The 8,920-nt window shown below is 36.3% G+C and overlaps 1 protein-coding gene across 1 annotated transcript in view; it reads right to left on the bottom strand.

Moving 5' to 3' along the window:
- Positions 1-592: 592 nt before the first annotated feature.
- MKKS (MKKS centrosomal shuttling protein) overlaps positions 593-8,920 on the bottom strand; it is a 12,528-nt gene continuing 4,200 nt past the window's right edge. The window contains exons 2-5 of the mRNA XM_007450206.1: positions 7,095-8,502; positions 3,890-4,065; positions 2,882-2,992; positions 593-1,252 (exon numbers count right to left, since the gene is read on the bottom strand). Coding sequence (XP_007450268.1) covers positions 812-1,252; positions 2,882-2,992; positions 3,890-4,065; positions 7,095-8,079 — 1,713 coding nt within the window. The 5' untranslated portion in view covers positions 8,080-8,502 and the 3' untranslated portion in view covers positions 593-811. The remainder of the gene's footprint in view (positions 1,253-2,881; positions 2,993-3,889; positions 4,066-7,094; positions 8,503-8,920) is intronic.

The raw sequence follows: 8,920 nt of genomic DNA, 5'->3' as shown, positions 1-8,920 counted from the left end.
ACATTCTGTATTTCTTCTTCAATTTATCAATACATCTTGCATTTGCATAAAATTCAAATTATATTCCTTGATATGACATGTCTTTACTTTGAATATGAGAGCTGTGCCAGTTTCTTTTTGGCACTCTTGACTACATTAGAGAAATAGTTTTTCCACTTCTTTTCTCTATGCTGCTTAGTTACTATATAAATCTATATTTTTCCTTGATTACACATTTCATCAAAATAACAAAAATGAAGAACTGTGATACAAACTAGCAATTGTAGGTAGACCAGCTCCTACATCAATTACCCAACCAGTGAATGACATAGTCTCAGTTAAAGAACCCAGAAATTTTACTGAATGTGTAGTTTGAATACTTCTTTTGAATGAGCAGTATGTACTAGATGCTTTGTGATATTTTGGAGTCTAGTTTTAAACATATGTAATTACTACGAACTAAAAAATATCTGTAATAAGTATATCCGAACAAGAACATAGGATTTTTAAAAAATTTCTGTTATGCTCTCAGAATGATGTCAAAATAATGAGAACAGAAATTTAGAACAATGTACAGTGGTATCTGTGGAAACTGCTAGATAATTACCATATCTTTAACAATGCTTCATATTTTTATTATTCTGTGGTATAATAATGTGGTATTCAAGAATCAATTCTTTTTTCCTTAAATAGGTGAATCTATAAATTTATGAATCATCAATCCCAATATGCAGAACAGGTCTTTGAGAGACAACACATACACTCAATATTTTTCTTTATTGACATGTCACTAGTTTTTCTTTTTGTAATATAAACATGCTATTCTCTTACATCAGTTTTTATCTTCAATGACATATGAAAGATCCAAAATCAAATTGGCAGTCTCCACAGCCACCTGTAGGCCACTAAGCTTTGCAGTAAAACAGTCCAAGGTCAGGTTGCTGGCTGAGTCCGTGGCTTCACATGGAAGGCAGGTTTGAGGCACAAAAGGAAGACGAGCACTCCTTAAGAAGGACCAACTAAGTTCTTCCTGGCTGCTGTAGAGTCCACAGCCACATCTTGAAAGCAAATCTGGCCAGTTCACAACAGAGGGAGAATCAGCCTGAACTGACCAAAAGTGTCCATACTTCCCATCAGTGAGAATTTCACCTCCGTCGTGTTCTAAAGAGCCAGCGAGAGATTCGAGTGCACTGCAGAATGCTTCAGCGATCAGCTGGAGCTCTGTCTGGGTACATCCGTCATCTCTAAGAATGCCTTCTGGCTCGCTACTCGTCTAAAGAGTAACAAAACCATTGAAAACACAGAACAGAGCAATTAATGTCACAAAAATGTTTCTGAAAAATACTTGATCAAACCCTTATTCATAAGGGTTTGGCACAAGGCTAAAGGGCATGGATGGGCCAGCTGGTCAGGCTAATCCCTTAACCTGGTGTTGCAGCAAAAATGCTCGCTACCAGTCATGTTATCAGAATGAACGACTCAGAATAAACCCCACCATCAACTTATTCTGAAGGACTGCCCAGTACTGCCTCCTTAATACATGAAGGACAAGGTATAATATGTGAATCACAGGCTTCTGTACATCCGGGAGGAGGAACCTCCGGAAGACTAATGTCCCAGATGAAGTGCTTATTTATGCTTGGCAAATGTTTGAGATTTGTTTAAAATGCAAATACATGTATTGTTATTAAGACAAAAACCATTTAAGCACATGTCATTTTCACATTAATGTTTAAAAAATAACTATTCTTCTCTTTACATTAATGACAAGGGTATACAACTTTGCTTCTTTTCCACCATTCTAAAAAGTTTATCCTAGAAATTTCATGATAGAAAAAGTAATATATTAGCAAACTCATACTTGAACGATAGTTAAAAACCCATATCCTAACTACTTAAAAACAGTGACCACTTTTTTCTTTTGCCCAGGAGGTTGGAACCAGATGAGATCATCTCTATGGCACATTCTTTCCCCATATTTTCAGTGCTATACTGTTTCTTTAAAATCCTACTCAAAACACCTTCCTTCTCCAAAAGACTTGAATCTAGTTTACTCAGTCCCATTTGCAGACCATGTTATTGCCCATTCAGCACCAATAGATTGGCAATCGTTTTGTTTTTCATAATGTAAATTCCAATAACTTTTCATGAATGGGCTTTATCCTCAAACAGATTTTAAATTATTTGGGGAAGCAGGGCAAGGCATGTCTATGAAAAACGTTTACACCCACTCCCAGGCATCCTAGGGAGCTCTGCACTCCTGACTAACCAAAGAGCCAACTGCAAATACCTGGAAAACACATATATTTTTGTATCCATTTTCAAATAGAGTAGGTCAGTGTTAATGAAATAATTAATAAGAACTACAATGCACTAAATTTACTGTCAGGAAATGGAGTTTCATAGATTAACAAAACAATTCTAGTTAATAGAATCAATATATCATAAATGAAAACCAATTTAAAAATTATAATAGTCTAATAATTAGCATGCTTTAATAAATGAAATTAAGTTTTTTCTTGAAGATCCAGAAGGTACTGAAGTATTCTATAGAATCTCAACACTTTCATCGTGAATATCAATTATTACTGTACCACAGCACTTGAGATCTCTAAGATGACAGCTCCCATTAACAGAATGCTCATTTCAAGAGGCAGTAGAGACAATATTCAGAGAATGTGATCACCTGCTAAAAGGCTGGATTAATAATCATTGTGATAAAGATATTACCTTATATTTGCAAGTGTTATTTTCCTCAAGTGTTTTCAAATACAATATTTGATTTCAAGACTACTGAGAAATTAAGCATTAAAGGCTCCAGAGTATTATGATTTAACTTATTATCTCATAAAATGAATGTTGCTGAGAATTCAGATAATTTAAGAAGGACTATCTAACCTACCTTGTGTCTGATATATGCCGCCAAATGAGTTTCAGTACAGCCACCTCCTAATAAAACACATGGTTCCTTGATTGTTAACTGCAAAGCATGCAGTGCTGTTTGACACGTGAGCTAAAAAAGAAACGAATCACCAGTATCTGACATTGACATCAGAAACACAAAGAAATATAACCACGTTTTCAAGGCAATTTAGAGAGTGGTCTCAAAGAGCCTGATTTTAATTGCAGAAGAACAAAACTGGTGTCACTAAGGTTGTCATGTGATGAATACATTTTGGAATAATAAAGATGAAATAATAAAGAGATGAAAGAAAATACTTTAGCCAGATGTTTGTTTTCATGGTCTGGATTGAGATTCACAAATACAATAACTGGATCAGCAAGGTATGCAAATATTTCTACCAAAAAAATATTTCAGTCTAAATAACTTAGCTGTATAAATGCTACAGAATTTATTTCAAGCTGCTATGGAAATGATCCAACCAAGCAGTAATAAAAACACACAGACCTTGAATATTCACCAAGGATAGATCCTTGAGCATGCATTCTTCAAGTCTGTGACCAATGCCGTAGGGCATCGCTTCCATTGTATAAAAGCTGCATGTGTTATTGCTGTTCGTGGACAACATGCTGTTAAGAGGTAGATGATGGGTATAACTGGGGAACCTATTGCTAAGTGAATTATTCATACATATTAGCATCAACAAGTACACAATTGAAGTTAATTTCTTAAGTCCCCATCAAGGACTTTCAGATTGCTTGTAAAATACTAGAAATAATAAGAGGCAACATGCCAAGTTTCTGTAGTATCACAGGCAATTCAATCAGATTACTTGTAATTTTAATTCTCACATTTTTGTTGTTTTTGCTTTCTATACAACCTAGGGAAGTTATGAAGAAAAAAAAAGCATAGCTCACCGATGTGAAAAAAAAATTATAGCACTTGTCTGAGTGATTATTTAATCCCTGCCTCAGCCCCTAGACGTGGAATTCAAAGTTTATTACTTACCTTCAGTTCATCCCAGGCTGTGTCATTTCTGTTGCAGAGAAGCAAGCTGCAGACAGTTGCTTCATTAGGAATAAGATGAAAAAAATGTTTGAAGCCAAATTTGGCAGTGCACAAATCTTTCACACTTCCATAACTACTGGGAGAGATTGAGTCCAAGGAACCAATAGGCCTTGTTCCTATTTTTTAAAAAAAGTTTAGAAAACACAAAATGGATGAGTGAAGATGGAGCATACAATCATTTACAATTATAATATTTATTCCTAGCCAATATAAAAGTCCCACAAGCATATCACTTAAGATATGAAATATAGGATAAAGAAATAAGATGCATCTTCTTAAACCTATGAAATAAGTAGTATTCTGTCATTAAAATCATATGCAAATAAAGCAGAGGTTCTTTTGGTTTACAGACTTCTTTGAACATGTTAGAAGCTATTATGTACTCTCCAGAAAAAGACACACAATTTTGCATACATTTTCAGGAAGTCCAGGAACCCTGGAAGCCCGTGCAGGGATCAGAGACCCCAAATTAACAACCCCACTAATCTGGAATGAGGATGAAGTGAGGAGACAGGCCATTTTTTAAAGGTGTTATGATTTTTACCTTAGAACACACAAAGTAAGCTATGCAAATAGCTGTGTAGTTGAATTCTTTTGGGGCTCCATTTAGTGAACATATAGGAATTTTTTTTTCTTTTTGCCTAACAACTGTTTGCATGTAAACAACTACCTAAATTATACCAAAATAAAGTATGTGACATTCTTATTTCATTTTCTTATTCTTTGATTATATTTTGCCCTCCTTCCTGAACAGGTAAAATAGTAAAATTTTACAAAACATAAATTAATAAAAATATGAATGAGAAGTTAGGGTGACTTGAAGGTTTCTAAAAATCTCTAAATGTAGTAGTTATGTAAGAAATGGCACAAACCTATAAAGAGTAACAATACTAGTTTAAAGTCTTAAGATTAAAACTGTAACTCTTAGCAATGTACCTTCTTGGGCCAATTTCCTCTTTGAAACTAATGGGATTAAAATAATTATGTCTAAAAATATGTGCAGCTCAAAAGTTTTGTAAAAAACCAGAAAATAATCATGAACAATTTCACTTCTTTGAATACCCTTTCCTCTTTACTTCTGAATTCCCAAAGAATAAGGAATACTTGAGGGATCTAAAATTTAAGGAAAAAAACACAAAACTCTACATCTTGTATAATTTCAAGGGTGGAACCAACAGAGAATTTATAAGGAGAGGATCCCCTTTCCCACCGATTATCCTCTGATGTGCAGCAAGTCATTTAACTCTTCTGGGTGGGCTTTCCCAGAATGGGGATAATCACATCTATTTCACAAATAAATCAAACCAAATGTTAAAAATGCTCTGTAAGCTATGACAAGCTTCATACCCACAAGTCAACCAAGCACAATAACCCCATTACTTAACCTAGATCATCAGTAAAGAGGAATTTTGTCTGAAGGGGGAGAAAGGAGGTAATGGTAACCTAGATACACCAGAGAAGATGGATTAGGTCCCAAACATACTTCACCTGTTATTAGTTTACCGGAACCATCGGCCTGGTATAGTTTTTTTCCCCCTTTTCCCTTGTGTCTCAAAAAGTTTCTGCTCCCGAGATCCAAGACTGCAGCCCTGGCTTTGCATAACGTTACACATACATAATTTGGGGAGGCAGGGCAGGGCATGTCTATAAACAACATTGACACTCTCCCCAGTCCCACTGGCAGCTCTGCAATCTCTTGATAACACTCCAAAGAATCAACTGCAAATACTTGGAAAACACATAACGTTTCATATCCATTTTCAAATAAAATAGGTCAGTTCATGTTCTACCATGTTCTAGTTACAAATGGGATAAAATATCAATTGTGGGCTGGTGTGGAAACCCAGTGCCCACATATAATATTGTTTCTATGGAAAAATGCTTCAGTTTAAAAACTGACTACATAATCTGTAATACTCAATATTCACAACTGGAAATCACCTGACTCATGAAAAGCCAGTAAATATTTAAGGATATGGGTCTGACCCACAATATTACCAATAAGTTGCAAAGAACGATTTCTGTTATTTCTTAACAATTTCCACTCTAACGATCATTTGACAGTCTTACAGAGGCAGGGCAATAGCCCAGGGATCTTAGGGATTCAGTACTGGCACTCATCCTTCTGCTTTTCAATGATTTATAATAAGACTAAAAATTGTCAACTTCAACAGTTTTAACAAAATTTATTAGACTTAAACTTTTAAGTCTAATAACTTACGAATTGAAATTGATCTGAATGAAATGATTGTCTTTCTGATGGGTTGTCAATGCAGTTAAAGAGATACTGAAAAGTGACTCAAATCAGGAACTTTTCAGCCTGTCATTTCTCTTTGGCTCCAGCAGGTGACTACCAACCTTCTATTTGCTTCTCTTTGCTGAGTTTGTGAAATACGGTGAATTTCTTGCCTGTTATAATTCTGTATGTTAATAAACATATTATTGTTAATTCAACAAACATTTTAGAACCCCTACTGTAGACCAGGCTTGTTGTAAGCACTGAAAGTAAAAGATGATCCCAACTCTCAAGGAGCCTAGCTGGAAATATTTGGGATATTGAAAGCTAGCCTGGGGGCGCATGCGCGCGCGTGCGCGCGCGCGCACACACACACACACACACACACACACACACACACACACACACACACACACACACACACACACACACACCCCCACACCCAATTAGGAACCACCATTTAGGCAGAAGTACAGTTGTTTGTTGGTTAGATAAGTGAATATTCTAGTTGCAAAACTACCTTCTGAATACAATAAGAGCTTTGTAAAACTCAAGTAGAATTTTGTTTCAAGTATGAAAGACTTTACATGATTATGAAAATGTTAGATTTCTCAGTAATCTGTAAAATGTTTGGGGGTTAATAGTTTTAGATTATGACAGGCTCTGCAGTACATTTTGGGGCTGGAAAATACCTAGAAAATAGTCCTCATCATACAATTTTTAATAAGTGAACAATGCAGGATCTTTTTCAGAAAACACCTTTGCTGCCAGAAATGATACACACACACTGAGGTTGGCGGCTTCTCAAATTGTTCAAGATGTTAACAGTGACATACATCAAGACTATCTTTGCTTATAAGAACTGTGATTTATTAACCATAAGGGGCAAAAGCTGAGAGTGCTTTTTACCTGTCACTTTACTCAGGGGTTCCATCACAGCCACTCCAACTCTGTCTACAGCAATAACATGATGCGTTCTGAGAAACTGCTTCAAAGATGGGTGTATAACTTTTTGGCACAAGACAAGATCTACGTGATCACTAACTAGCTGCCTTCCTAGGTTAAGCAACTGGTCCAGGACTGCATTTTCAAGAGAAACTCCGTAACTCACCACCACATTTCCTTCTCCAGTATCAGAAAGGTCTCCGGATAAAGACACACAAAAGAGTGCCACCTTGAAGGAATCTGATTTTTTGATAGGTAATATCTTCATCAATTGAACTTCGGATATTTCAATAAGTATTCCAGGTAACACAGTAGAATCTATAACTCTTTGATGTTTTAAAGGGACAATTATACTCTTTCCTAAAATGATGTGGTCTTGGGCATTTTCTGGAATTATAAGCAGAAAGGCTCTCAGAATCAAAGTACTGATATGGTCGATTTCCTTTGTGGTGAGCATACAGGCAGGTTTACTTGTTAATATACTGCGCACCAAACAGAGGAGGATGTGAGTGCTACTAAAGTTGACTGGGATTCGACAACCACAGGCCTCAGATTTTAGGTAACTGGTGCAGAGGCTCAAAAGCTGCTTATTTAACTTAATGACAGTGGTGGGTGTCAAACCTATTCTCTGAACATTTTCAACTAAGTTGCAGCAAAGAATGGCTGTGAATAAGCCGCCGTCACTGAAGCAGGACACGTGATTCTGCACAGAAGTTGTCAGTATCTTTAAAATGGGATGGGTGACTGGCAGGTTGGCGAGGAGGGCTGCCGACTGGGAGGTTGTGCACACAGATCCCCCCAGGCCGTTGTGCAGCTGCTTCAGCCTGCCTGCCGGGCCATAGCAGGATGTGACGATGCCTTTCAAGACAGAGAGGGTGGCCTTCACTCGTTCGCTTGTCAGTGGTTCACTTCTACAGAATGAGGGCTTTTTAGCTTCTAAACGAGACATCTTACTTCAGGTGGTAATTTGTGAAGACAGCTTTTATTTTGTTAACCAGAGTTTTCTATTTATTGTATTGTGGTGGGTTTCAACATTTAACAAGATTATCCTTCAGGAATGAAAGTCCGAATATACAGCGTTGTGGCTATAAAATTAAATACTTAGCTCCATGCTTACGATACTAATCGGCACGTAATGGTGTAATGACATATTAGTAATTCCAAATATTTATTTTTGTTCATTATTCAAACTCTTTTGTTTGCCTTCAGGCTGAGACTTTACAGATTGTTTTGCAGCTCTCTGTATAAAATATGTTCCAAGATGGATGCCTGTGAAGAAAATCCCAGCTACAAGAAGCCAGTTCTTTCTGATCCAATTGCTATTTTTCATTTCTTCTTTCAAACTCAAGCTCAGACTCAAAGCTGCTTCTTTCTATAAGAAATAAAAATAAAACATTTTAGAGAAATAATTCCAAAACATTTAGTAGATTGTAGTTTAGTAATTACTTTTAATGCTCTGCTCCTTCTTTAGAAAAAGGAACTATCCACTGGCACAAACCCCCAAAAATGAGAAATGTAAATCAACTTAGACTAAACATTTATTTCTTTATTCTTCAATGAATCCCTACATGAAAAAGTACTGATATTTTAATAATTTTGGAATGCACAGTAACACAGCTAGAAAGCTTACAGTACAGTTATTCATATATGACATGCTTCTAGAAGACAAATGCCATGTGAAACTCATAGAATTTGGTCTCTGAGTCCCAAATGTTTTTATTCTCTTACATCAAGATCTAGTGTTGGGGCTTCCCTGGTGGCGCAGTGCTTGAGAGTCCGCCTGCCGATGC

This window comes from Lipotes vexillifer, unplaced genomic scaffold (genome assembly GCF_000442215.2).
Source record: "Lipotes vexillifer unplaced genomic scaffold, Lipotes_vexillifer_v1.1 scaffold137, whole genome shotgun sequence".
Taxonomy (NCBI): Eukaryota; Metazoa; Chordata; class Mammalia; order Artiodactyla; family Lipotidae; genus Lipotes; species Lipotes vexillifer.
This window is presented reverse-complemented; position numbering and strand designations above follow the sequence as displayed.